This window comes from Corapipo altera, unplaced genomic scaffold (genome assembly GCF_003945725.1).
Source record: "Corapipo altera isolate COAL_440 unplaced genomic scaffold, ASM394572v1 58, whole genome shotgun sequence".
In the NCBI taxonomy this organism is placed as follows: domain Eukaryota; kingdom Metazoa; phylum Chordata; class Aves; order Passeriformes; family Pipridae; genus Corapipo; species Corapipo altera.
In genome coordinates this window covers 5,505,928-5,533,464 of record NW_020884898.1, presented here as the reverse complement: position 1 = coordinate 5,533,464, position 27,537 = coordinate 5,505,928, and the positions used below count along the sequence as shown (strand labels likewise).

General features: G+C 39.6%; 1 protein-coding gene across 4 annotated transcripts; it reads left to right on the top strand.

Moving 5' to 3' along the window:
- The first annotated feature begins 169 nt into the window (after positions 1-169).
- GABPA (GA binding protein transcription factor subunit alpha) lies at positions 170-23,276 on the top strand. Of its 4 annotated transcripts, none has more exons than XM_027648727.1 (10): positions 170-206; positions 3,854-3,954; positions 5,309-5,453; positions 6,311-6,395; positions 8,783-9,028; positions 12,924-13,118; positions 13,885-13,941; positions 15,001-15,141; positions 16,499-16,691; positions 20,548-23,276. In XM_027648727.1, exons 2-10 carry the CDS (start codon positions 3,878-3,880, stop codon positions 20,774-20,776), a joined length of 1,368 nt encoding a protein of 455 aa, XP_027504528.1. In that variant the 5' UTR covers positions 170-206; positions 3,854-3,877; the 3' UTR covers positions 20,777-23,276. The 4 variants fall into 4 exon arrangements, with proteins under 4 accessions (XP_027504528.1, XP_027504531.1, XP_027504529.1 ...); XM_027648730.1 differs by lacking the exon at positions 170-206 and adding an exon at positions 382-512; XM_027648728.1 differs by lacking the exon at positions 170-206 and adding an exon at positions 1,002-1,149.
- Positions 23,277-27,537: the final 4,261 nt, after the last annotated feature.

Here is a 27,537-nt window from a genome sequence, read left to right as displayed (position 1 = left end):
TGTAGTTCCCGCGGGGGCGCGGCGGAGTCGCGCGCCTTCCCCGCGCTGGGCCCGCGCGACGCCCCCGATCCCGGCGGGACCCGCTCCCGGACCCGCTCCCGGAGCCGCACCGCAGGCAGAGCCGGAGCCGCGGGAGCTGCCGGACGCGGACGCCCGGCGGGACGCGTCGGCGCGGCGGGCGGGCGGACGGACGGTGGCGGCGGCGGGTGAGCGCGGCCCGGCCCGTGTTTTGTTTCCGTTTCTCCCCCGGCGGCTCCGCGATCCCATTTCCGTTTCGGGTTCAAACAACGACACGGAGGCGCCGCGGGAAGCGGGGCCTGCGGGGACATGGAGCCTGGGCGGGCGCGGGGAAGGGCCCCCGGGATGAAGGAGCGGGAGCTCCCGGCGCGGGACTCGGGCAGCGCGGACCGAGCTCCGCGAGGCCTCCCCGGGGCGGGACAGCTTATCCCGCGTGTAAAGCCCTGGGCTGGATGGAAATCTACGGGCATGTGGCGTCCGGTGCTTCTCCCCCGGTACTCGGCGCTGGGAAGGCACCTCCAGTGGGGTGTCCAGTTCTGGGCCCCTCACTGCAGGAAGGGCACTGAGGGGCTGGAGCGTGTCCAGTGAAGGGAACGGAGCTGGGGAAGGGCCTGGAGCACAGGTCCTGTGAGGAGCGGCTGAGGGAGCTTGGGGGGCTCAGCCTGGAGCAGAGGAGGCTGGGGGGGACCTTATCACTCTCTACAACTACCTGAAAGGAGGGTGTAGCCAGGTGGGGGTCGGTCTCTTCTCCCAGACAACCAGCGACAGGACAGGAGGACATTAGGCTCCAGCTGTGCCAGGATAGGCTTACACTGGATATCAGGAAGAATTTCTTCACAGAAAGGAGGATTAGATATTGGAATGGGCTGCCCAGGGAGGTGATGGAGTCACCATCCCTGGGGGTGTTCAAAAAACGACTGGATATGGCACTCAGTGCTCATGTTTCATTGACAAGGTGGTGTTTGGGCATAAGTTGGACTGCATGATCTCAGAGGTCTTCTCCAGCCTAACTGATTCTGTGATTCTGTGATCTCGCATAGTTTGCTTTCTGGTGCTCTGCCAGGTATGTTCTGCACAGCCACAGCTCCCAGTTCCCGTCTATTTTCTCACCTCGGGCTGTGGATAAGGAAGGTAAACACATGAAATCTGGCGTGACTTCCCCCACCCCGTTCACTGGTCCGCTGTCTTTGTTGTAAATATGAACTGGCCAAGTTGTAAAAGGTGACCAAAGGCTGTCTGCTTTGTTACCTACTTTTTGTTGGTATTTACAGTTTGGATAATAATAGGGATGGATAGGAGCATATGGTGCATATGTGCTGCACACATTGGAGCTTCTCAGGAGCACAGATAACTCCAGTGCCTGACTTCAGTACCAGCTGATAATGCATCTGAGTCCAGGACTGATCCCCACTTCACAATAACCTGGTGCAATAGCAAACATTAATTCTACTAGCAGAGTTTGTGCCCATATCTCTTCCACAAATCCAGCACGGTTTTATATGTTCCTCCAAAAAAATGCTGCTGTTGCAGTGTTCCTACCACGTGACCCTCCAGGCAAACCAGGCTCTTTGAGTCTTCTTGTCTCTCAGGAACCTTCAGGAAAGGCTCGGGCAGCTCAGTCCTGTGTGAACCTGTGTTCAGTTTCAAACTCTGCATCATCCTGTAGCAGTAAACTTTGCTAGACTTCATCTGAAATGTTTGTATCATTAGAAGTCTCTTTATTCTACCATAGGAAAGGCTGAATAATTTTCCCCTTAGGCTTCTCTGAAATTTAATGACTTTACATCTTTCCATCATGTTGTTCTTCTTTCCACCCATCATTTTCCTCGTGTCTGTGGAAGCATCTTTTTTCCTCCTTGTGTACCTACTCTCTGTGCCTGTGCTCCCCTCTCCCACCTCCCAAGGGATCCAAAAATACACCAGAGCCGGAGAGATGCAAACACAAACTGCCTTTGAAGAGTGAGTGAACAGTTACTAGTCCAGCTGCCCTTTTGGCATCCAATCCATGGGGGCTTCAAAATGCCTTGCCTAATTCTGAACAGTTACTGTGTGCAGTAATATTTGCTCTCCCTTTAGCAATATTGAATATTTTCTGCCAGAAATCATTCAAGATGGTGAGTTCCTTCTGCAAGTCTGCACAGTTTTCTCAATAAATAACTTATGAATATGTCAAGGAACAGAAATCCCAGCCTAACCCCTTTTGTGACCTTACTGGGAAACTCTCTTCATCACAAAAAAAAAAAAAAAAAAAAAATTTACTCTTGTTTTGGGTTTTGAATCTGATTGCTAATGCAGAAAAGACATTCATTCTTTTTTAATCATACCACTTTGCTTTTTTGGGAGTTTTCAGCAAGGGACATTGCTCAAACCTTGGTTTTGAAATATTTTTTAACAGCCAGAGAGGTCACCTGCATCCATGTGGGTGTCTTTATTTTTAGATATTTAAGCCTGTCTGCATTTTTGGAAATCTTATCATGAAGATGATACACAAGATTAAGGGATGTAGGAATTGGACTCCCAGGGCCTTGTTCAATGGACAGTACCTGGCACTTTGGAGATTTTCACAGTGCCAGATCTGTGAACAGAACAGGTTCTGGGTTTCCTTCTTGTGAGATACTGATAAGGTGAATTTTTACTTCTTGTCTGGCTTTGGCAGCTTCTTACAGAATGGCACCACATGCAGCCTTTGATTTCTTTGCAGCTGATCTTCCAAAATAGGTTTTGAAGGAGATGATGAGTAGTTTGAATTTCGTTAAACAGTTTATGTAGCAGCTGTTGAATGTAGTTGGCTATTAATTCCTTTAGAGAAGTTTTAAAGTTTAATAAGTTCCGTTATTAACTTGTTTAGCAAGATTCTTATGCTAACAGTCAGGTTTGGGATAGAGTAGTCTCTGGGAAAGAATGATTCCAGGATGGAAACCTTGATAATCTCTTCTGTTGTGGATATTTAAATAGTAGCATGTTTTGCTTTTTCTGCTGTGATTTTTCTTCTTCTGTGCTCTTATTTCCTGCTCCTTTTGTTTTGAGTTGAAGGTGTTATTTATTGTAAACTGTTAATATAATTTGGCCTGGTTCTCTGTCATTTTTATTTCATAGTTATGATGTATGGGCTGGTTAGTGAAACACAGTAATACCAAGCAAGCTGTGTCTTTACACACCAAATGCAAAGTAATTCTTTCTTTCCCTCTGATGCTCCCAACAGACTCCAGTGTTCTACAAGGCATGAAAATCTGCAGTGTCAGTGATAATATCACAGAGTAGCTTTCCCTTTCATTGCTACTGTCCTGCATTAGTTTGGGCCTTAACAAGATGCATTCATTGTGCACATTGTCAACCCGTCGCCCATGGGAGGGATGGGTGGAAAGATAGGACAGTCAACAAGCACTTTGTTGTTCAGTTCATTTACCTATGAAGAAATCATGGATCTTCTCTCTGACTTCCTACTGCAGCTTTTCATGTAAAATGCTGCTTAAATTTATAAGCAGCAACTTTCAGCCTTGCTAGGAAGGTAGTATGGATTTTCAGATGTTCTTTGCTGTAGGTGGCCCGTAACAAAACAAAACAAAAGTCAATAAATTTGGGTATCTCCGAGAGAATCAGGCTTTGGGCTCCACGCTTATGTCCATTTATAGTCCTGGGTTTGTCTCTAGAACATTTGTTTGAAGAACAGGTATTCTCATCTGTTTTGTGAAATCTGTGTAAGCTTGGATTTATTTTTTAGATGAATTCTTGGCTTTAAAAGGATATTCTGGTATTTGGTTTAAAAATAGGACAAAAAACATTATCTAGTCTTATTGGTATGTGACTTATAAAAAAATTTCTTTTCTGTTCCTAGCTGTGTTCTTAAGGCATTTCAGCCATGACTAAGAGAGAGGCAGAGGAGCTGATAGAAATAGAAATTGATGGAACTGAGAAACAGGAATGCACTGAAGAAAGGTATGTACTGCTTTCTGGAATCCTTAATCAGCACTTAATTAAATAATTAATTTATTTTTCTGTTTGTTATCTAATTCAGTTGTGGTTTTCTTAAAGTTGAAATGCAGCCACTATAGGAAATCAGTATAGTGCTGTCATGTCCCTCGATTTTAATTATTTAAAATCCAGACTGTTATTTCTTGCTACATTATTGGTACTTCTTTTCCTACCATCATATCTGTAGGAGCAAGTCTGTGTTTATGTGCTACAGACCTTTCAGCCTCAGTGTATCCTTCTGTAACTGAGATGAACCTTCCAGTTTCTCCAGTCCATTGCTTTAGTGTTATACTGGATTTCTACAGGGTCATTTGTTTCTAACAGAGCAGAAATGATGTTCTGTATCGACTATAATTGTTGTTAGGGCCGTTGAAACCGTAGGTACTGAACTCTGATATCCTCTGAGTTTACCTCAATCTGTTTTCTTTAGTTCCTAATGCTTCTCTCCTAATTTTTATAACTGTATTTGAAAGCCCAGAGCTCAGTTAATGCATTGGATACAAATAACTGAGGCTGGTTAGGTAAGCTGCTCTTTAGGAACCTGTTTTAGAGAACTGATTTAAAAACACTTACTAGTTTCTTCTTATTCTGAGCTCCTTGTGTATTTTTAGTGCTTTCAAACTATGACTGTTCACCTTCTGATTTCCTTCTTTGTAAATGAAGAGAGCCCAACTGTCTAAAGTCATTGCTATGACAGTAGTCCCATAATACTGATATTTCTGAATGCCTGTGGTAATACTGTCATTGCTGTAGTGCAGGACAACCATGGCACATGGCTGTTGGTTCCTTCAAGCCTCCATGTTGCTGTAGTTTCATTCTGGTTGTCTCTTGTATGTGTTAAGCTTGTCCTTGTGCTGACTGGTGAAGAGACATGGACAGTTACTCTGTATGACAATGAGTATTTTTTTCCTTCCTTTTTTTCCCTGTCTGTTAAGTTTCTGTGTTTGCTTTTAACTTGAATATCTTTTAAATACAGTCCAGACAAGACAAGCAGAATTAGTTTACTCTAGATGCAGGTCAAAATGCTACAAGATGTTAATCATGACTCAGTCCCTTGAAAAAGGTGGTCAGAATCTTGGTATTTAACCCAGGTTTTCAGCTGTGACAGGGTGAAAGAAGAGTTACACAACTGTAAAATCAATGAGACCAAATTTACCAATTCACTCTCTACCCAAGCTAAGAGTTTATTTGCATGGTATTAAGATTTCAGAGTCAGTATTAACTTTTATCTAGTTTACTTCTAACTTTTATCAAGCTTTCCTATACCTGCTTCAGTAACATGTAGGTAATGATTTCTTTTGTTAAATTGGTATTAAAGCATCGTCGAGCAAACCTACACCACAGCAGAATTTGTGAGTCAGGCTATTGACATCAATGAACCCGTTGGGAATCTTAAGAAGTTGCTGGAACCCAGACTGCAGTGTTCCTTGGATGCACATGAAATTTGTCTGCAAGATATCCAGGTAAATTGAAAGGCTAAGAAAGATTTAACCTCTTAATGGAGAAGCGTTTTAAATACTTTGTCCCTTTCTTCCCTTCTGTGGAATTCATGCTTCATGTGGAATGCTAATTACAAGTAAGAGTTTAACTTTACACCAGGTTCATTATCATTAGACCATTTAATATATACACACAAGTTCAGTGTGAATAAAATAAAAATATTTTTATTTTGTTCCTGGTGTAAGGGTAAGAAAGCACCTTGCCAGTGAATGAAGAATGAGGGCAACAATACTTCTTTGCCTTGAGGTAGCCCACATCATTCATTGCTGCCTGAACTTCTGTAAGTTTAATCTTGTCTTAAATCTGAGTGAAGTGAGAAGGTTTTTATATTCCTCAGGTGTAGAGATAGCAAAGCATTACTCAAGAAATCCCTCCCACCACGTTTTAGACAGTATAACTGTTTTGCATTCTGTATAGCTACATGTTTTATTTGTTGTTATAATCAGACATCTGTGGCTTTTCCAGAAAGAACAGGAGAATACTGTTGTAAAGACAAGAATTTTTATGAAGGTGTTTAAAACTCAGAAAAGGAACTGTAGATAGTTTTCAGGTAGTGAAGGTACCCCCAGTATTGCTTTGCTTCTTTTAGGTCAAAAAATGTCCCTCTACATGAAACTGCCTTAAACAGAATAGAGCAGCAAGTTTCAAATACAGATCAAATTCCTTTTGTCATGTACTATGTCTACATAGCACTAAAAATGTTTGCACACTTCAGATTTGCTGCAGGCACCAAGCGTTTCAAAAGTTTGAAGGAGAATAAGTTTCTTGTAACTGTGAGGCTAATACATATTTTTTAATTTTTTTTAATGCTTTTATCAAGCTGGACCCAAATCGAAGCCTTTTTGATCAAGGAGTGAAAACAGATGGAACAGTGCAACTCAGTGTGCAAGTGATATCCAGGCAAGGTAAGCAGTTATGTTTGTGTGTTGTACAGACAAGCTAATACTGTAGGAATACTTGTGAGCAAACCTAATCTCCTATTCCTAGCTGTAAAACTGAGAAAATCACTGAATGCTCATGGAGCTTCAGAATCTCTTTCCTTTTGTACTGTGATTATAAGTAGTAAAATTAAAATAAATGTCATGGACTAATGCTATTTGAAGTGGGTTTTTTTTATAGGAACTTCATATCCTTTTGTAAGTAAAAAACCCAAATATAAACCCAAACCCCAAATAAATCTGAGTCCAATAGTGACAGTAACAGTATGAGGATTTCTGATCTAGATTAACAGTGCAGTTTGACTGATGTCCTGTGTCTGACTGTGGTTAATACTAGACATTTCAGAATGGAAAAAAACAGGCTGCCTGTAGGTCAGTCTTCACCTGAGTATGTTCTCTACCTTCAGACAATTGGCAGTGAAGGGACACATCCTGGCAACATCTGCACATGTCTTGGTAGCTCATGTCCTTGAAGTTTTATACTCCTTGTACCAGTTTATGCTTCTGGGGTGTGTGTTGTTTTGTTCCACAGCTTAGGTGTGTCCGAGGAATACTGGGCATCCATTCTCGTATGCAGTAGGTAGAGGGAGAAGAGGTGTGAGGAGAGATGCTGACAAACCCAGGGAATTAATGTTGCTCTAGTGTTACAGTCAGTTAGGTATCAGACTTAATTCACAACATTTTTACTTGTAAGCTGATTACTATACAGAGACTCGTTGCTGTGATCTCCATGTTTGTATTGTGGATAAAGCACAAAGTTCTTCTGACATGTAATTATTTGACAGACAGTGAATTATTTTGTTGAGCAATGGTGAACTGTTCCTCTCTAGAAAACTTTCTCTTTGCTTTCTTTTTTGAAGATCAAAAATAGAATCTTAACATCTTAACCCTTAGTATTTTCCCTTACCCATTTTTATCTGATTTTGAAAGAAGCCTGTGCTCTGCATGTTAATTTTAGATGTCCTAGATAAAACACTCTCCTAAGTAAGGTACTCGTTTGCTTTTCCTTCATTTTTGCTTCTTCATCTAATGAACCACTTATTGGTTGTCTGCATCTATTTTCACTTCCTTGATTTCACATCACTGCATCTTGTACTTAGGGTGTTTGTTGTGTTCCCTTTCTCATGTTTTTCTCAAGCTGAATTCCTTTTAAAATCTAGAGGAATGCTTGTCTGAAAAAGACTTGGTTTGTTCTTACTTGTAGTACTGGTATGTACTCCATTTATTTTCCCTTCTAAGCTATGACTGGATTGCAGCTTCAGCTGTTAAGGCTGTTACCTGCAGAACTTACCATCTCACATCGAGCTTTAATGCAGATTAGACAGGAGGGACAAAAAGTAAGACTTTATGGCTCAAGATACTGAAGTTATCCTGGCCATATCATGTTCTGTGAATCCTACTTTCATCTGCCTAACCTAGTCAAGGTTTTCCAAGTGATAATAAGATGGAATTTTAAAGGGTTTTTTTTCTGTGCAAATATGTTTGATAAGAATATCTTTAAAGTTAGCTGTCATTACAGTGGAAATATAAATGCCGTTGTAATGGAAATTATATGTCACAAAAATTGAAATTATTTTGAAAAATCTTCAATACAATGTCAGAAATTTGGTGAAGGCACCAGTTGGACAAAATACCTTCTCAGAAGACAGCAGAGAAGGTGGTGATACAAAGCATTAGTGAATGTGTTCTTTATTGCTGCAGAATAATTACAGACATACCTTCCAGCTCCATGATCTAATATCTGAAATGACAGACATAAAGCCAAAACATGAATAGCTGATGAAGCTTGAAATATAGAGAATTTTTTAGTTTTCTTTTAACTTGCTGTTATACTGCCTGCCACAGAGTACTGAAAAAAAATGTTGGCTGCTGTGTGTAGACCCCAGAGATACCAAGAGAGTATTGTAAAGGCTGAAAATAATGCCTCGTGGTTGGAGGAAAGGGCTGGATGCTTGTTCTGGGTCTTCTTGGGGGTTGCTGATTTTGATGTGGTTTTTTTTTTTTATTATTTGGTATATTTCTTATAGCCCCAAATACTTATACTTTATGCCCATATGCTTAACATTCTGTTCAAGATCTGTGAAACAGATCACCTAAATAGAAAAGGAAGCTGTAATACTGGGGGGAGGAAAGAGGAACAGCTTTGTATTCACCTTGCTGAAGTATATGCTGTATAATAAGATATGTGTCATTCTAATTTAGGACTCTCACAGAAATTTAATGCTGTTTTTGTGTCCTGCTTCTTCCCTGAGTATGCTAACCCTACTAATCAGAAAGCTTTAAAACAATGTTTTTGTGATATTGGCATTACCAGCTTTGTTTTGTGTTTGTTTGTTTGCTCTTCCCATAACTAGGGATAGAGCCCAAGTTGAACATCCTTGAAATTGTGAAGCCTGTGGAGACGGTGGAGGTGGTGATTGATCCAGATGCTCATACTGGAGAGGCTGAAGCTCACCTTGTTGAGGAAGCTCAAGTGATAACCTTGGATGGAACAAAACATATTGCAACAATTTCAGATGAGACCTCTGAGCAAGTGACACGATGGGCTGCAGCACTGGAAGGCTACCGGAAGGAGCAGGAGCGCCTTGGAATTCCTTACGGTAATAACACATAGCATGGTGTGTGTTTTGGGCAGGGTTTGAGTTCTTGTGTTAGAGGGATTGGTGCTCAGGCCCTCAGAGAAGGCAGCTTAGGTTGTGGGTAAGTACAGTGCAAGTATCTGCATAAGGGAATTGTAGAATCATGGAATGGTTTGGGTTGGAAGGGACCTTAAAGATATCTTGTTCCAACCCCCCTGCCATGGGCAGGGACACCTCCCACTAGACCGAGTTGCTCCAAACCCCATCCAACCTGTCCTTGAACACTTCCAGGGATGGGGCAGCCACAGCTTCTCTGGGCAACATGTTCCAAGGCCTCACCACCCTCACAGGAAATAATTTTTTCTCAATACCTAATCTGAAGACTAAAGAGGAGTACAGTGAATGCTCGTAAGAGTTTTATTAAACCAGAATTTTTTGCTCCATAACCTTTTTGTCAATGCAGTTTTTAGAAAGCCCTTTTCTTTTTCCTGCCCTCCTTAAAAAGGTGTATGTTAATGATAAAGCTCTTAACATGTGTGTGAAATTGAACTGGACTCAGTACTCGGTGGGGGTTGCTCTTAAAATAGCAAAACAAATTGTTCATGGACAGGAGGATGCTGAATCTGGTGTTAAATCAGATTTTGCATGGAAAGCCATACTGGACTTCAGCATACTGGAAGAAGATGATTCAGAACTGACAGTACATATTCTGGTAGATGATCCTCTCCTTTGAATTAATGGTGTTACTTAGCAGGCTCCTCTTTTAACGGTAGCTTAGAAACAAACATTTCTGAATGCCTGCTTAAAATTGAGCGGAAACTGTGGGGTTTAGACTTGTATCATGTTCAGGAGATTATTTAGCTCAGTTGCTTCTTGTGGCTGTCAGAAATGTACTGTCAAGGCATATTCAGCACAGGAAGCTGTAGTATCTGAGGAGACCCGTAAAACTGGAATGTATTTGGCAAGTGGGATATTTGGAAGTGTTTGAGGATTCCAGTCAAGTCACAGGTCTTTGCAGGACATGTAGCTTGCCAATATTTTGAATGTATTTTTGATAACTAAAGCAATGGCTTCTTCATGGCTTTTTGTTGTTCTTATTGGCAAGCACTTCAAAAATAGTTTTCATCATATTGTGTCTGTTGATAATCAGGGATTTGACGCAAAATGTTGGAAAAAAAAAGTGAGGGATTATCAGGAGCAGACTAATACTTTTCAGCATGCTCTCACATTAATATCAGAAGAAAGTTACTTAAACTGATGTTATGTTGGAAAATGTTTTTAATAAACTTTCATAATGTTGATACTTTAAGAAAACCCTATAACCCACAACTGTGGCTTTAAAATTTTAATGTATTTTGGGTCATAGGAGTGCAGATTTTTCAGGAAAATCGTGCTAGGTCATTATGACAGAGGTCTCTCTATTATGAATAATTGTGTTCCCTTGACATCTGAAAAATATGTTAAAGTGCCTTCCTAGAAAGAATAACATTTTAAATGTTTTCTGAGTAGATATTGCACGGACTTGGGCTGAAATCAGGTACCCCTAGGTTCTACAGTATAATCTGAAACTATTTCTTGAATCTTTTCAGACTACAGGGTGTTGATATTAAAAGTCGAGTCCAGTCAGTAAATAATCATCTGGAAAGGTAGTTGTTCAGTGTTTTCATCCTTACAGGCTTCTCAGCTTTGCTGCAGATGGAGAATGAGCTTATAGCAGGTCTTTAAAATGTGGCTTTCTCTTTGTGTCATGTTTTGGTGGGTTTTATTAGAGATTACAATTTTTTATTTCTTAAAAGAATTTCTGCCATTAGAATCCAAATATTTGGTGCCATTGCAAAGGTCCCTAGGAAAAAGTAAAGTATTAATTGTTAAGAGAAATAAAACCAGAAAAGGGAGCAACAGAAGCTTGGAAACCACAGAAGTGGTTAGGGAAAAGTAATGGTTTATGTTTCCTTGCAGATTGTGTTCTGTCAATGAGAACAAATTAGCAAAAATTCACTGCTGATAATGTTTTGAAGACCAAACCCTTTGTGGTGTGTCTTTTGCCAAAGGATTACATTACATGGTTTTACATCAGTGAAAAATGATGCTGTGTAACTGCCCTTTATTAAGCAGTAGCCAGAACATCTCAGTGTTTGTAACACTGATTTGGTCACCAGCCTAAAACACAGCATGATGAGGAGAAAATTAATCCATCCCAGCCAAACACAGTGCAGTGGTGACTTGTTATTGTAGAAACTGGGATAACATGAACAAGTTTAAAATGTAGTATTTTGTCAGAATTGCATACTGATCGACATGTTTGAGGAGAGTATCCTTGTGTGAGAGAGACTACTCTTTTCTTGAAACTAAAGACGCATGGAAAAAGAAAAATAATTATTTTCTATGTTTGAGATATGTGAGACTCTGTTCTGATGTAAAAACGTTTACTAAAGAAGATCCCCTGTCTCAGTTTAATGAGATAGAAGTGTTTTGCTAAGGAGGATGAGTTATGAGGAAGACCAAACTTTAAGCAGTTGTAAATCCGAAATTAAGAGGCTCCAATTGAGGAAGTGCGGAGAAAGGAAAAATAACACTTTACTAAAGGAAATATGTGTGTTGGCAGAACAACAAAAGCAACTAAACAATAATCCTGTACCCGGAAATCCCCTTCAAAAAGGAAACAGTTCGATCCTTCCCGTCCTTTGGTGCAATTCCAGTCACGACCGGCGGGGAACGCTCTTGGATCACTGGGGGGGGGCAGAGCCTGCAGTGCTCTGTGTTGGCCGGCAGGGGGCGCTGTCGGGCTCTGGCGGTGCCCACATGAGGCTCCGGTTCACGGGAGAAGCCGAAAATGGAGATCCCGCCCCCCCACCGGGAAGGGGAAGGGGAAAAGGGGAAAGAAGGCAGGTTTTTCCCACAAATACTCAAACGCTGCCCGCAGCTGGCTGTGGCCAGGATTTCCCCCTTTTCGTCGGTGGGCACAAAGCGGAGGAGGGAAAAGGGCAACCTCCTCCCCATAAAATTCCCCTGAAGATAGGTCAAGTCTTCCCGATGAAATCCGAGCAGATCCGGGCTGGGGCCAGAGCAGGTCGCAGGCAAGCCGGGGTCAGAAAACAGCCAGGTGACCAGGCCGAGAACAAAACGATCTCGGAGTCCCCCCAACACACACCTTGCCCGAGTTAAGGCAAAAGTGAAGTGCCCTCGTTTCCCGGGAGAGAAGTAAACAAAAAAAATCATCACCCCTCCCCACAGTCAATAGGAGAGCCCCTCAGCTTGGAATTGAGGCCTGCCACTTAGTTCTTTTGTGGGGATCAATCACCCAAGGCAAACCACCCTCCCCCATTCAACATCTTTCTTTTACAGTGAGGCAGGGGAAAGAAAAATTCCCTGCTTGGTTTTTAGAACAGGTAAACCTATGACACACTGGTTTGGTCACCAGCCTAAAACACAGCATGATGAGGAGAAAATTAATCCATCCCAACCAAACACAGTGCAGTGGTGACTTGTTATTGTAGAAAGTGGGATAACGTGAACAAGTTTAAAATGTAGTATTTTGTCAGAATTGCATACTGATCAACATGTTTGAGGAGAGTATCCTTGTGTGAGAGAGACTACTTTGAAACTAAAGATGCATGGAAAAAGAAAAGTAATTATTTTCTATGTTTGAGATATGTGAGGCTCTGTTCAGATGTAAAAATGTTTGCTAAGGAATATCCCCTTTTTGCCCTTTCCATCTCTCCACCACCCCACACCACTCCCTCTGCATTTTAAGAGCTGTCAAATTTCCCGTCAGATTTGGTCGCAGTAACCCTGCTTCTTGATGGCAACTCTACTTCTTAATGTTACACATTTACTTTTATGGAAGTTATATAATTGAGGAGGGACCTTGCAGTACATAATGAGGTGATTTGCAGTTTCATCCCTCTCTCTGCAGACCCAGTGCAGTGGTCGACAGACCATGTGCTGCACTGGGTGGTGTGGGTGATGAAGGAGTTCAGCATGACCGACATCGACCTCTGCACGCTCAGCATTCCTGGGAGGGAGCTCTGCAGCCTCAGCCAGGAAGACTTCTTCCACCGTGTCCCGCGGGGAGAAATCCTCTGGAGCCACCTGGAGCTTCTCCGAAAGTGTACGGCCGAATTTTCTGTAACTGGTTTTGCTTATTCCCCCTCCCCACTTCTCTGTTTCCCTTTCTTTCTTTAAAGATGAAACCAGTTGTGAGCAGTTATTTTTCCTTTACTTAATATTAAGTAAAAATGAGGTAACAGGAGGTATTAGAGAGAATGTTTGCTGCCATGGAAGATGTCTGCATACTAAACACTGCCTGTCTTTTGTTAAACTTCATCATTAGTAGAAGGTAGTGACTGATGATTCCTCCTTTGTTTTTAATAGAGATTTGTAGTTTGTGCATCTGCTGAATTTGATCTGTAATTAAATACCAATTATGAGTTATTTAGTGTACATTTCTGTGTCATATGGAAGTAAAGATTATTAAGCAGAGGCAGTGAAACCCTTAGATGGTACACAACACAACTGATGAGTGATGCATTGTATGTGCATAATACACTAATGTATATGTGCATTTCACATTTACCATGCTTGGATGTAATTTGGCAGACTAAAAGCTATTTCCATCTTCATTTACATGATATAGCCAAAGGTTTTAAGGGATGGAGAATGCATGAGATACCTTGAAATTTGCCATGTACACCCTTATTTCTAAAAATTGAGTGACAGATGTTAAATGCCTCTACTCATAGGACCACGAGCTATCCATGTAGATGGATACCAAATTTTGACTTTTTTCCTCTCTGAAAGATGAAAGCTTTTGATCTTCAGTGACTTGAAATTTGTAGGTTAAATAAAAACGTACTGGTTTTGTTTCTAACTTGCAGATGTGTTGGCTAGTCAAGAACACACTGGAGAAATAGCAACTGTTACTATTGATCAGCGTAAGTGCTTCTATCAGCGTTAATTCTCACGGCAGGTTTAGCACTGTCCTTTGCTTCAGCTCTGTGATAGTACAGCATTTAGATAATCACTTAAGAGAGTAGTTTTCTGAGGGGAGGAGGACATATTTTAAACTTCCAAACATAATGTTGAGTTTCTCTATGTTTTGTCGGTGACTGAAAGGTGGTGTATAACCTGAACTGTGGAAGATTATAACTTTCATTTGGGATGGTAGATTTTCCATCCACTTGAAATAAGCTGTCTGGGATACATATTTGAGGTTTTTAGTTATTCTGGGATTTTAGGTTATATATTGCATTAATGAACAGATATACCAAAGTATTAATTTTAATACTTAATTTAAAAAAAAAAAGGATTTCCAAAAAACTGAAGGGGCGTGTGGAAGGGAAAATTTACTTATAAACCAATACTAGAAATAATACATTAAAGAAACTTTAATATATTTGAAGTTATTTGTTATTTGAAACTCATTCTGTCAGCTGAAAAAGTTCCATCCATTATTAAAATGAATCAATTTTCAGAAGACTTGTAAGCAGCTTAAATTAAATAGACAGACTGTGTGTTACGTGCTGGGGTCGTGTCTGGTTGAAGCCAGCTGGAGTAGGCCATTTGGATCCTCCTCCATGGCAATAGAAGGGTGTTTACTGTTTGAATACCAGGTTTGGAGGGTGGTACAGTGACTGTAGAGAAAAGGACATTAGGGCAGATCCTGTGGGAACAGCATAAAGATGAAAACAAAGGCGTGAGGGAGTTTGAGGTTTTCTAATGGAAACATGTAACACACGTGATAGTAAAATAAAGCTGATGTTTTATCTGTAATGTGGCGCTTCTACAACGAATCTAAAACTACAGTTTTCACTGTAAGAGATAAAAATTCTTTAAATTATACTTAGCATTGTGACTTATGCGGTGTGCCTTTTTAGCAAAGGAAAAAAAAAACCCCAAGCTTCTAGATGTTTTGATAATACAGGTAATAAATAAAATATACGTGCTTCTGTGCCATTTATAATTGATGTTCTGCAACGTTCTCTGCTCCACAGCTGTGCAGATTATTCCAGCCTCTGTACAACCTGCTACCCCGACCACCATTAAAGTGATAAACAGCAGTGCAAAGGCAGCCAAAGTGCAGAGAGCTCCAAGGATCTCTGGGGAAGACAGGAGTTCCCCTGGGAACAGAACAGGTACCGTCTCCATTAATTTTACATGGAAATGCAGCGAACACTAACTCATTAGTTTGAGTTACAGTTTGGTGGAACACATCTTTGTTGCACCAAATGTGAGGTGTGTGGTAGGAAAGGAACAGAATGCGTGGTAGGCACGTGCAGCCCTGGCAGGTTGGTCAGCTCACACCAGCACCATGTTGATGTGGTGCTGCAGCTTTTCAGTGCTGCAGTAAATAAAATGCATAAAATGGTTTCTTTTCCCCATCCTTTAACAGTCTGTCCTCTGAAACCACTGCATAGCTTTTCTTCAGGCTTTTAACTCCTTTCCATTTGCAGAAAGGGGACAAAATGAACTCCATGTTGTAGAAACCCAGCCTAACTGGTACTTGCTCTACTTGTTCCCCTTCTCCTCTGTTCCCCCCCAGTTTGGTGACTTCAAAATTTAGCAAGTTTCATATTTCTTGTTTAGTTAAAAGAATTCACATCATGGAAAACTGCACACTAAATCTGCAGTTTATTTTTGGAATTACTTGTTCCATGATCTTTCATTATTACTAACACATCTTAATTTCTTTACCTTATTTTTTCTTGCTGTCATTTTTGTTTTGGTTCTCTCCACTGTTGTGAATTTTTCTGTTAAATCCTTTCCCCTCCTTTAGTTTTTGTTTGTTTCAGATTGTCCATAAAAGTCTATAATTATGTCATTCAGAATTCTTAGGCCAAGGTTTTATTGGCTGACATTAGCAGGGAATACTTTGTATTTCTCTCCTTAGTCATCAAGTCTGCTCTCCTTATCTCATTGAGAATTTAGGAATTTTACTAGAGGTCCTTGAGTTAGAAAGAAATCTCAATGATTGGACATGAAAGATGTTGATGGAAGCTGAAGTTTGGGAGTTTCTTTTGTATTTTTAATATTTCATGTTGAAAATTGGAGACCAAATTACGTTTTAAAAAAAAGGCTTCTATTACAGAAGAGGAATGTGTGAAGAAGAATAAGCAGCTCTTGCTAAATCTGTTCTATTTTAGGAATAAATATTTGTCTAAATTTTGTTTTGTGGAGGTTTTTGTTGTGTGATTTTGTTCAGTAGAGGTTTTTTTGGGGGTTTTCTTTTAAATTCTAGGGACAGATTTATGAGAAATCTTGACTACCTTTTTCCTGAATTTATCAGTTTTTTTAATGGATGTATACTGGTGACTTTCCAGGAAAATGTTTGCAAAAGAATCATTAGAAGAGATTAATTAAGTGCAGGTTTTCCTTCCGTCCTATATTCTATGTTGTTCTGCTTAAATATGTTGGTCGAAAATGTTTATCTGTGAGGGGAACATAAAAAAAAAGACAAGTTGAAATTGGATCCTGTTGCTCCTATTTCAACAGGGAACAATGGGCAGATCCAGCTGTGGCAGTTTTTGTTAGAACTTCTCACTGACAAAGACGCTCGGGACTGTATCTCTTGGGTTGGGGACGAAGGAGAGTTTAAATTGAATCAGCCTGAACTGGTTGCACAAAAGTGGGGACAGCGCAAAAACAAGCCCACGATGAACTACGAGAAGCTGAGTCGGGCCTTGAGGTAAGAAACTTCAGGGACTCAGATATGATCTGCTTTCATTTGGCTACTTCCATCTTTGACTGCCATAGTGCAAGACTTGCAGCTTTTTTAATAAAGGAACAAATAAATCTTCTGAAGCTAGTTCTTCCCATCAGATTCAAAGAAAATAGACTTACTTCAAGATTGTTAATTTGGGTAGCTCACTTTCAGAAATATGCTTTTTTTTTTTCTATCTTCAGCATTTATGCTCTTAGTAGCATGCCAAACAGTATTGATTATTGGTGAAAGAAACAGAAGTGTGTGAATTATTATTTTTTATGTTTTACTGTTCTTGTTCCTCTTGCTCTTGTTATGGAATAAAGCAGATGCTTTCCTGTAATTATGTAATTGTTAGTACGTAACAGCCTTTTCTAACTTCACATATTCATTAATCCCTTTCATTGTTCTTATTGTGAGGGTGTTAAATTGAAAAGTGCAGGTGACAGGTAAGTTTCAACAGCTGCAATTCAACATCACAGTGAACTTTCCTCATCTGAAGAAGTGGAAAGGTTTCAGTGTCTTCATTCCAGTGTGATTTTATAGTTTGACATTGGTAAAAGGGACCTGTATTCCTGAATCACTGTAGGGGATGTACTCCAGGAGGGGGAATAGTGCAAGTTCCTGAATTTTAGACTTCTTGTCCCTGATTATTTTGGTCTCTGGATGCATTTGAAACTTCGTCCAAATTTCCTAAAATCATTAAGAGTGAACTTCTGATTTCTTGTTGTGATATGGTTAAATATATTTCTCCTGTTTTGTTTTCAAGAAAGGTGTTTATTACCTAATCCTGCAAATTATTTAAGCAGTTTTAGGAATTCTTTTTATATGAGTGAAGTTGCATATTGACTGAAGTCTGAGATCTGTGATTTGCTCTTCAGCATTTTCACTTTTGACTACTTTTTGTTGCTGGTTTTTTGGGTTTTGAGGGTTTTATTAAGTAAACATCTCTAGCATTGTTTAAAACAAATCAATTTCTACTTTAAAAATACCTCTGTAAGAAATGATGGTGAAGTTACCGTATTCTGGCTTTCTTAGTCTTGTAGGGAGGATTTAATTAACATCTGGCAGGCACCAGATACACAGCTTAACTATACCCTTTCATTTGTCTTGGAATTTCCTTGGGCACAATATTGTGGATGCCAGAATTATTTTATGTGTTTGAGAGGCAAGGGGAAAAAAATTAATGAAAGGGAAATATTTTGGAGGATGTTAGGTGGGGAAAGATGCAACTTCTAAGAGTTCCTGAGCCTCAGCTCGTTGAAAGCAAGGAAGAACATTGATATATATTTACTCTCTTGGTTTTCCTTAGGTGTCATGTTTTGGTCTGTTTGGAGTCTATTCCTGTTCTAGATGGATCTTTAGTCTGGCCCTGTGTGGCTGTTCTTGCATTATTTGTATATTAAATTAGAATGTTAGTTTTTTCAAGAATCCCTTGGGTTGGAAGGGCCTCAGGAGGTGCCTGGTCCAACCTCCTGCCCAAAGCAGAACCTTCCCAGTACAGCTGCTGCCCAGCCTGTATTGTTGCAATACCATTCCCCTGTTTCCAACCTGGTTTTGTGTATCTGTGAGTTTGTGTACTGAAGGCATATATGAAAACATTCTGGAACATAAAAATCATTTAAACTGTGCTGATGTTTTTTGGGTTCTGTCAGCAAACTCTGCGGAAGATCTCGAAGGCAGCTGAAGAACTTCAGAATAATGTTCTTATCCCTGGGATATTAAAGGGATGTCTGCACAATCATTTGCATAAATCACTATTAGAGAAGTTTGGTGTTTATATTTTAGTCACAAAATTACAGAAATCACATTCCTCACAGTTGTTGCCATTTTGGCAGCTGCATCAATATTGACGTGTTTTCTAACACCTAAATGTCTGAAAGGATATTTAATGGCTCTTGCTACTCCCATGATAAACATTGTTGCCAAGCTAATGTTGTATTAAGCAGTGATGTGTTTTGTTTGCTAATGTACTGAAATCACTGTGTCAGTTGTTGGTTAATACAGAAAATGATGTTGCTATTATTGAGAAACGTGCTGGCTCTTCTGCCCAGCTGTAGGGAAAGCAGCCAACATAGAAATTAGGGCAGGGGGGGAAGGGGAAGAGCAGCTTTTTTTCTTACAGGTACCTTGGTAAATTTTCTAAAAATCAGCATCTGTTTAGTTATCCAGTAGGGAAGTGAGACTCAAGGAAAGCAATTCATCCTCTGTATTCTTCTGAAACAAAGTTTTCATGTGTCTTGGAACGTTCCAGTAACTAAGGCTTTGTAAACTTGCATGGGTATTTGTTTTTAGCTCTTTATATTTTTGAATAAGCAAATGCTGTAATCAGAAACACCTTCAACGTAATATTGAAAATATCCTCTTGCCACATTGCCTTGATTTCAACTTGAGTGTTTCTAGCCTGAGATAAGAGAATCTTGCATGGTTCTGGGCCTTCACATAAATGTTATCTGATTTCTTGGGGTCCTTTTCCTTTCTGATAATATCAGTAACGCAGACTAATTAATTTGAAGTATATTCAGCTCTGTAAAGGCTTTTTCTACGTTATTTTGAGACAGGCATTATTGTACAGGATTGTACAATAAATGTAAGTGCTAACTTTAAAACAGTTATGAACACTGGCACTTGACATGCCATGGCCACATTTTACAAACTTGCTCTTGTAATTGACTCAATTTTTCCAGTGAATGAGGATCATCTTTCCTTGATAAACATGTCACTCAGAGGATTGAGTTTTAGGCAGTCAAGAAATCCGGGTTCATTTGTGCTACATTTGGGTGATGGTTTTGAGGCAGTTAAATTGTGCAATTTGTGTTGGTTGGTTGGGCTGGATTTTGGGTTGTTTTTTTCTTTTTCCAAATTTATCACAAGCTTCTTAAATGCATCAAATCCAAGTTCCACCCCAGCCACTTAGGTTTGCTTAATGAGAAATGTGACAGGCATTCTATTAATGCCTCCAGTGAGACAAGGACAGCAACAAAACTGCACAATTCTAACTTCTGTTTTATTAGTGCAACCTAAAGTTTTATAACATCTCTGGGGTGCAGTGGGTCATGTAGGCTTTATCTTATTGCATTTCTGCCCAGTCTGATAATTCTTTTGTCACACAATAGAAAAAGTATTTGTAATTAGAGAAGTCACTTGTAGTTGTAAATGAAGGCAAAGATCTAGCTTTGCCAGCATATGAACTATAACAAAAAAAACCAAAAAAAAACCCTACAAGACAAAAAAAAAGGGAAAAAAAAAAAAAGAACAAAAAAACCAAACCAAACAACACAAAAACCCCCCAAATCCAACCCATGCTTTTATAGTTTTATTACCACCTTTGAAAACAGTAAGGGGAGAATGGCTGCTTTCCTATCATAAAAACCACAATGCTAATTTGCAACCTTTTTCCAACACGATTTTTTTTTCTTCAGAAAAGCAGAGACAAGAGTAAAGCAAAGGACAATAATGAATGGGGAGACAATATTTTCTTACTAAGGCAAAGCTATGAAGTTTGACATATAAACTATATATATAACTTCTTCCCCCTCGAGCTGTTTTTAAACTGCTCTGAGACTTTTATTTCTGAACTGGTGCTTCTGACTGCCTATAAAATAATTACTATGTTTTATTTCTCCTTAACATATCAAAGTGCAGGGACAATTTTCAACCCTCTTCCCTTTTCTCATGTTAGAAAATGCCTAAACACTGCCTTGGTATATGAAATTATGAGAATCTCGATGAGAAAAGGAATCCTGTTTTGGCCTCTGAGCGACCTTAAATAAATAACTGATGTGTATGGAAATCACAGATGCTGAAAGTTCGCCTTGATGGTTCCGTTTCCCTTTTGCAGGTATTACTATGACGGAGACATGATCTGCAAAGTGCAGGGGAAGAGGTTTGTGTACAAGTTTGTGTGTGACCTGAAGACCCTGATCGGGTACAGCGCGGCGGAGCTGAACCGGCTGGTCACGGAGTGCGAGCAGAAGAAACTGGCCAAGATGCAGCTCCACGGCATTGCACAGCCAGTGACAGCAGTGGCACTGGCTACAGCATCCCTGCAAGCAGAGAAAGATAACTAAGCACTGGGACTTGAAAGTGGCAACCTGAGGCCTTTCCTCTGTAACCAGAGCAGTTGCTGCTCCCATCTTTATCAGAATTGGAAACTTCCTTTGTTTCTTGACTGTACAATGTAGGGCATGATTTTCTATAAAGAACTGGGACTCACATAAATTTGGATCTTTTAACAGCATATATTTCAATGTAAGTTAAGGGATCCCCTCAACTTCTGCAGCTGTGAGTCAGGGCCTCCGTGGTGTGCAGCTGGTGAGAGCTGGGACCGCTCCGGGTTCTGTGACCATGGCTGTGCAAAGTCATTTCTGCAGCACTTCTAACAAAAATAAGTCCTCACAGCAAAAAGGCTGACGAGTTGTCTGAACACAGCCCTTCCCAGTCTTTTGTTCTCTGCTGAACTACCAAATGGCATTTGATGCTTTCAAAGTTAAAATATGTTCATTATTCTCAGTTAATCAAGCAGAGCCGAAAGACACACTCAATGTTACAAAGCATCAGGTTCTTAAAATAGCTTCTGGAGTAGCAAAGGAAACTAAGACTAGGCTTAACTGGAGATCAGTGCTGAAGAAGGAGATCCAGGTTTAGATCTGGCTTAGGTGAAAAGCCAATTATGAGTATTTCATTGTAATATGTAGATAATATGCATATATGAGGGCAAATACCTGTTTTGAAATATGTCGTTGACATTTGCCATTTAACAAAAAGCAAAGATAAACTTCTTCCTCCACTACCACCCCCCATCAGGTCATTCAAAAACTTGAAAAAACAGCCCTCACCCAAAGAGCAGTTTGGTTTTGGGGGGGGGCAGGAAGGGGTTAATGCTGTGTTCTGCAAGGTGCTGAAACCAGCACAGTAGTCAACCTTAGTATGCTAAGACTTAAGTTAATCACAGTCAGCAGTCCCTGGTTAGGAACAAAAAGCAATCTGAAAGTAGTTTACAGAGAGCTGAAGTTTGATTTCCCAATCATTGTACAGTCTGGTATATATTAAAATACAAAGAGGCATTTTTTATTTAAAATTTATTTCTCTCTGAACTTCAAGTGGTATTTTCAAAGCTTCTTAAGCCAAATGCATGACCCAGAGCTGGGTGCAATTTGAAGAGGGGATGATAATTAGAAATAGTTGGAACGTATCCTGAATTCTGAGCTATGCTTCATGCAAACTTACACATGCAGTAAAAAGCAGGCTGCAGCTTTTTAGCTTCTGTACTGGTGCCTATGAGTGCTGCTTTTGATGGCTGAAAATGGTGCGATTTGGGGGTTGCTTTTTCCCCTTCCTGTTGCTAAACAGTATAATTATTATGTCACCATTGGTATTTACCAACTTTTTGTAAGTGAAAGTCCCTCTGGTAACACTTAACAATTAAAAGGGAAGACCTTTAATTCTTTGAGGGATCCAGCTACTCCTAAACCCAAAGTCCCTGTACAGTGAGGTTCTGAACATAAAGTGTGTTTGTGCTGAGTAGGGAGAGCAGGAATGGTCACACTTGGAGGCAGAAGGGAGAGAACGTCAAGACTCGTGTATTTTAAAGATGTGTTTGAGGACAAAGCTTTTTGTTTGTAGGTGGATGCTCATCTCCAGATAGTTTTTCCTTAACTAGAAATCTTGCATGTAGTTCTAGCTTACTTTTTTCATCATCACTAGGAGTATAAAATTAATTTTTTTTTTTGCCAGATTCTTTTGGTACCACTCACTATTGTTTTCGCTCTCAAAGCACTCCATCTGCTGAGCATGCTGGCTTCACTTTGCTTTTTAAAAAAATCATAAACCCTGAGCAAAAAATATAAGTGCATCTGTTCATGAGAGGTCAACATGAGTCCATTTATTGATATTAGAGCAGTCTGAGGTGTTCAAGGTGGCTTGTGCAGAGAGATGAGGGTTTGCTTACCAAGAATGATGTGAGGGCGGTAGTTTGGTGGCAGCAGCTCTAATTACTAAACATAAGTCCAGTACAAGTCACTGGTTCTATTTAGCAGAGTTGTTGAGAAGCCTTTTTAGTTAAAATACAGTATAATAAGAGAAGCTTAAAATACCAGCTTTCTGTATCAAACTGGGCTATGGGAGGATAAACAGCAAAATTGAAATTTAATCAAAACTTTATTCCCTTGCATGTTCTTGTTACATGATGAGTCCAGTGGGGGAAACTCCTGCTCCCCCCCTTTGTCTGTAAATACATCCCATTATTGTTTTGCAGCTTTTAGTAGGTGTGATGGTCCTTTGGGTTCTTTGTTGTGCCTCCATCTGCTTTTCCACCAAGTTCTAATTAGTAAAGAAAGAATCTTTCAAATGGTATAAAATCATCATCACATTCTCTGTAGTTGAGGGAGAAGTCTGTGACTAACTTGATGTCTTCAATGAAACAAAAGATGTAGAATATATTGTCAAAGGTTGTTCTGTTGCTGCCAGAAGGAAAACACAGAAAGAATATTCCCAATTTTTGTAAAACAGAACGTTTTTTGCATACTTTTTACTCTTTAAATAAAGACACTTATACTCTGCTAATAATTACGTATTTCTTTTGTGGTTTGCATTTTTTTTGGTAATTTTACATGAAACAATTATTTTCTATTTTTACTCTGATAAAATATTTGTGCATAAAATGTCAATATAGTAAAATAAAAATGTTATACAGCTAATGCCTGTTGACTCCTTAATTTTTCAGAAAGCCATTTGTAATGTCATTCAGGTGCAAGCAGCTCACCTGCCATTTTTTATCTTTTCTCTTTAAGGTCAGAAGCTCAGAACAGGAAGAAGGCACTCACTTTATATTCTGAAGGTGCATGTTCTTTGACTCAATACTTGGCTGTGTGTTTCTGCTTTTAAACTGGAACTTGGTGTCCTTCCTTTCTTTCTTAAGCAGCTTTCTTTAATATCTTCATTGTAAATCTCGAAGTGATGCTTTGATTAAAAAAAAATTATGAAAACTTAATAGTCAGACTAAGCGGAGCCCTATGAAATGGTTCATTTTATGCTTTCGGTGTTCAAATCAGAAAGATTCATGTTGATCTGTAAACTTTGGACTTTTTCATTCCTGCAGGTGTCCCCACTCGTTTCATGTGGCCCTGCTAACTCAACTGTTAGTACTGTCCTTGTTAAAACGAAGACAAAATTCTAGTTATGCTGCTATTACTTTATTTTAAAATTGTTTCTCAGTAGAAACTTGCTCATGATACCTCTGAAGTCCTCCATCTGGACTGCCAAATTCAAGACAGAAATATTTTGTCACCTTTAAACCTGCCACATCACTTGATTTCAAAATGTTTATGTTTAGCTTAGCACCAGCAACATGTAATGGACTGAAAATACTGGGTTTAGAACATTTCAGTAACTTGTCGGACTTCGTGATCTTGGAGGGCTTTTCCAACCTTAAATGATTCCATGATTTTAAAGTGCGTTTAACAAATGTTTGGTATTGTATTAATCGAGGACCTTTTATTTGTGTTTATAGGTGTTAATATCTTTATGCCAGTGTGAGCTGGTTTTACAATTCCTATTCTCATACAGAAATTGTTACTGGAGCAGTGTAGGGAATTACAACAGACAGCCTGCAAGCGAAATAAGCTGACACGGAACTCTGTTGCCTGATAAAGAAGAGCGTTACAAGGTCCATTCACAAAGGTTTAAGGGGAATATATTTACTGACTAGACTGCAGTGTTTTGTCTTTCAAGATCATACATATTCTTAAGGGTTGTGGGTTTAATATATCTATATCAAGACTGCTACAATGTATTTGGGTTGATACTGTATAAATTCTTTTGGAGGTAATTCTTAATTAAATGAATGATGCTAAATAAGAGATAATTAAAGGAGAGGATTTAATGATTGACTGGGTTTGAGGGTTGTAATGCAGAACCCCATGCATTAGACATATTATGACTCAGTGACATTTTGCATCATTATTTCAGAATTGGAGGCCACAGAATCTAATGAGGCACCAAACTGAAATTTTATCATCTTGTAATTTTATTGACATCTCAGCCATTAATGATTTGAAACTAAAGTTAAAAAGCACTGAGGAGGGAGAAAGAAGTATTGAGGGTCTGCCTTTTAGTTAAAATTGTCTTTTACTTGTGGAGCTGGTCTTCTGGAAACCAGAATTAAATGGTGCTAATGGCAGTTGTACCAGAAGATAGATCTGTGAGCCACAAACCAGTTCTCATTTACTTTGAAAAACAGGTATCAGCTGTTGGGTTTGTGGTTCGTGGCACACAGCATCCACATGAGTTCTTTTTGAAGGAGGTGTTGCTGTAACCGGCTGTGATGGGAAAGAAAGAACCCGAAGAATTAATGATTGATCATAGTTTTAAGCAACTTACTCGTGGAGTTACTTAATAAAAATTAAGTCAGTTTAGAAGAGGAGATAACTCTGTATCAGAAACAGTTGGAATCCGCATGTAAGTGGTCGTCTGTTACCAGAAAAGCTGAAACTCCCTGCAGAGCATTAGTTTTTCATTGTCCAACTGTTCTTTACTCGTAAAACAGTGTCTGCTAGACACCAGATAGTAATAAAAATTTAGTTTACAGTCATTTTCAGGTTGCAGAAGTTGAAACAATTGTTTAGAAACATCAGGAAAAATGCTTGTTTAGTTTAGCACAGCTTTTGAGAGTGAGAAAACTTGTGGAAACATTTAATTTTGTCTATTGAGTTGCTTCAGGCATTTGCTACTAATTATTTAAATGAGCTGGGAGTGTTTGGTAGCAAAAAAACCCCACATTGTCCATAATAGATCTGAAATCTTAAGACATCTTTTTTTATTTCTTACCTTTGCAACCTGCCTTGTAATCTAAATGTAAGAAATTAGCATTTAAGACCTGTATTTCTAGTCTATGGGACCAACCTGTCAGAATTCACTGCTCAAGGTGGAATACCCCCATCTCAGTAGACAAAAAGCAAATTATGTAAATTATATACAAGAATATGTAATATATTGATTATATTGAGTATATATATGTCGAGAGAGAGAGAGTATATATTGATTATAATGGAAGCAAACATGGATGGCATTAAAAGTGTTTCTTAGAAATTAGATCTGTTTTCTAGAAATTCCTCCCAGTTAGGGAAAGGTAATTTGGGATGAAAATATGTGACTTAGCTATTTCCCCCTTCATCCTGCTAAGCTTGTTTTTCAATATTCTCATTTTCAAGGGCTCTGCAGGAGCTGCTTCACAGGAACTGGGTTTGCATAAACCTTCAGCTGCAGAAGGCAATGAGAAATCAGTGTGTTTTATACAGATCTTGTCAGGGTGAAAGCTGCAAACAAAAGTTAATCTGGAAGAGTGAGAATGTGAGAGCTGAGATTTAATGAGATTAACCAGACATTAATTAGACACCTACGGGGTGCAGTTCTTCAAACTTCAGGGTTTGGATAGAAAAGATATTAATTTTTTTCCTCCATCAATGCAACATTTTATTCCAGGAACTCAAAGCCATTTTACTCCCACATCCTGTGGCGTCCAGCCCGTTTGGCTCCACAGAAAGTGCTCCGTGTGGGAATCCATAATACCCACCTCGGGACTTTGATGTCCCCATGGAGAGCAGCAAAGGGAGGTCAGGGACAGTCAGAGAGGAGTGAAACTCACTGTGAAACTTGAGTCTTTCCTGGCTCTTGTCCCATAAAAAGAGCTGAGGGAGGCAGAACTGATGGGAAGCAGCTTGGCTAAGAACCATAAATTAATAAGATGACCTGAACTGTACCCAACAAGGAACTAGAAGCTGTAACAGGAGCTTGAACTTGTCCTCAGGAATAATTCACCAGATCTAAAGTGAGCTTTGTAAGAATGAGAAGAAAAAAAATCACCTGGGGGATAGTTCAGAGTAGAGGAGTTTTTATGGAGAAGATTGGTGTCTGTCTTTCTTGCTCTGCTAACTTTTCCACCCATCGGCCAGTTAATTCTAAAGGGTTACAAGCATGAAAAACAAGTTCTGTGAAACTGAAGAGCTGGGTCAGTGTGATCATGCCCAAATTATTGTGCCCAGGTAGGAAAATAAAGCCTAATTCAGCCTTTTTGCAATCAACAGCATGCTGTTGTGGCCACTTGGTGAATTTTGCGCAGCTGGAGAAGCAGAAAAAAAAACAGACAGCTGTGATTCATGGGCCTGCATATGTCAGAATGGAAAGGCCTCAATTGTTTTGGAAAACAGGTTTCAACAGTTAGTTTCGCTGAAATACTTTGTCAAAAGGATAGTTCTTCAAGGAGAGGCAGTAACGAGCCAGAGCACAGTACCCTGCCCATAGCTGGTTTAGGACACTAAACTGAAAAGAGCAATAGGAATTAATTTTGTAAAAAGCTGATAAAAAGAGACAGGTGGCAATAGACTTTTGCCCTGGACCAGAAGGTGAACTAGACCATGCTGGCAGGTACAAAGAGGAGAGAGGAGCTTTGCCTGGATGCTCTGCCAGAGTAATCAAGGGGCTTTGCCCAGGGCTGAAGTAAAACTGGCTTGAGTTGAGGCACTGAACATTTCCCGATAGAAAAGTGCTGTACAAGTTTATAAATATACATACATATAGATATAAATACATAAATAAATATATTAAAATAAATATATAAATATATGAATAAATTACATACATACATAGGGGAAGGTGTGTCCCCCCAGGCTTTGCTTGGTCAGATAGAATTGCATCCTTGGGACTTCACTGTGCAGTAGAGAAAGCTGAAAACAGGGAGTGCTTTAATTTTTTTTAATCACTGTTAAGTCAGATCTGTCTAAAGAGAACAAATTGAGGGAAAAAATAAAAACTTCTTCCTTAGAGGTGTAAAGCT

Excerpts from the sequence above, each read along its gene's own strand:
- GABPA (XM_027648727.1), top strand. The coding sequence starts at position 3,878 with ATGACTAAGAGAGAGGCAGAGGAGCTGATAGAAATAGAAATTGATGGA. Across the intron at positions 5,454-6,310 it reads TTTGTCTGCAAGATATCCAG|CTGGACCCAAATCGAAGCCT; the intron begins GTAAATTGAAAG and ends GCTTTTATCAAG. Across the intron at positions 15,142-16,498 it reads TTCCCCTGGGAACAGAACAG|GGAACAATGGGCAGATCCAG; the intron begins GTACCGTCTCCA and ends CTATTTCAACAG.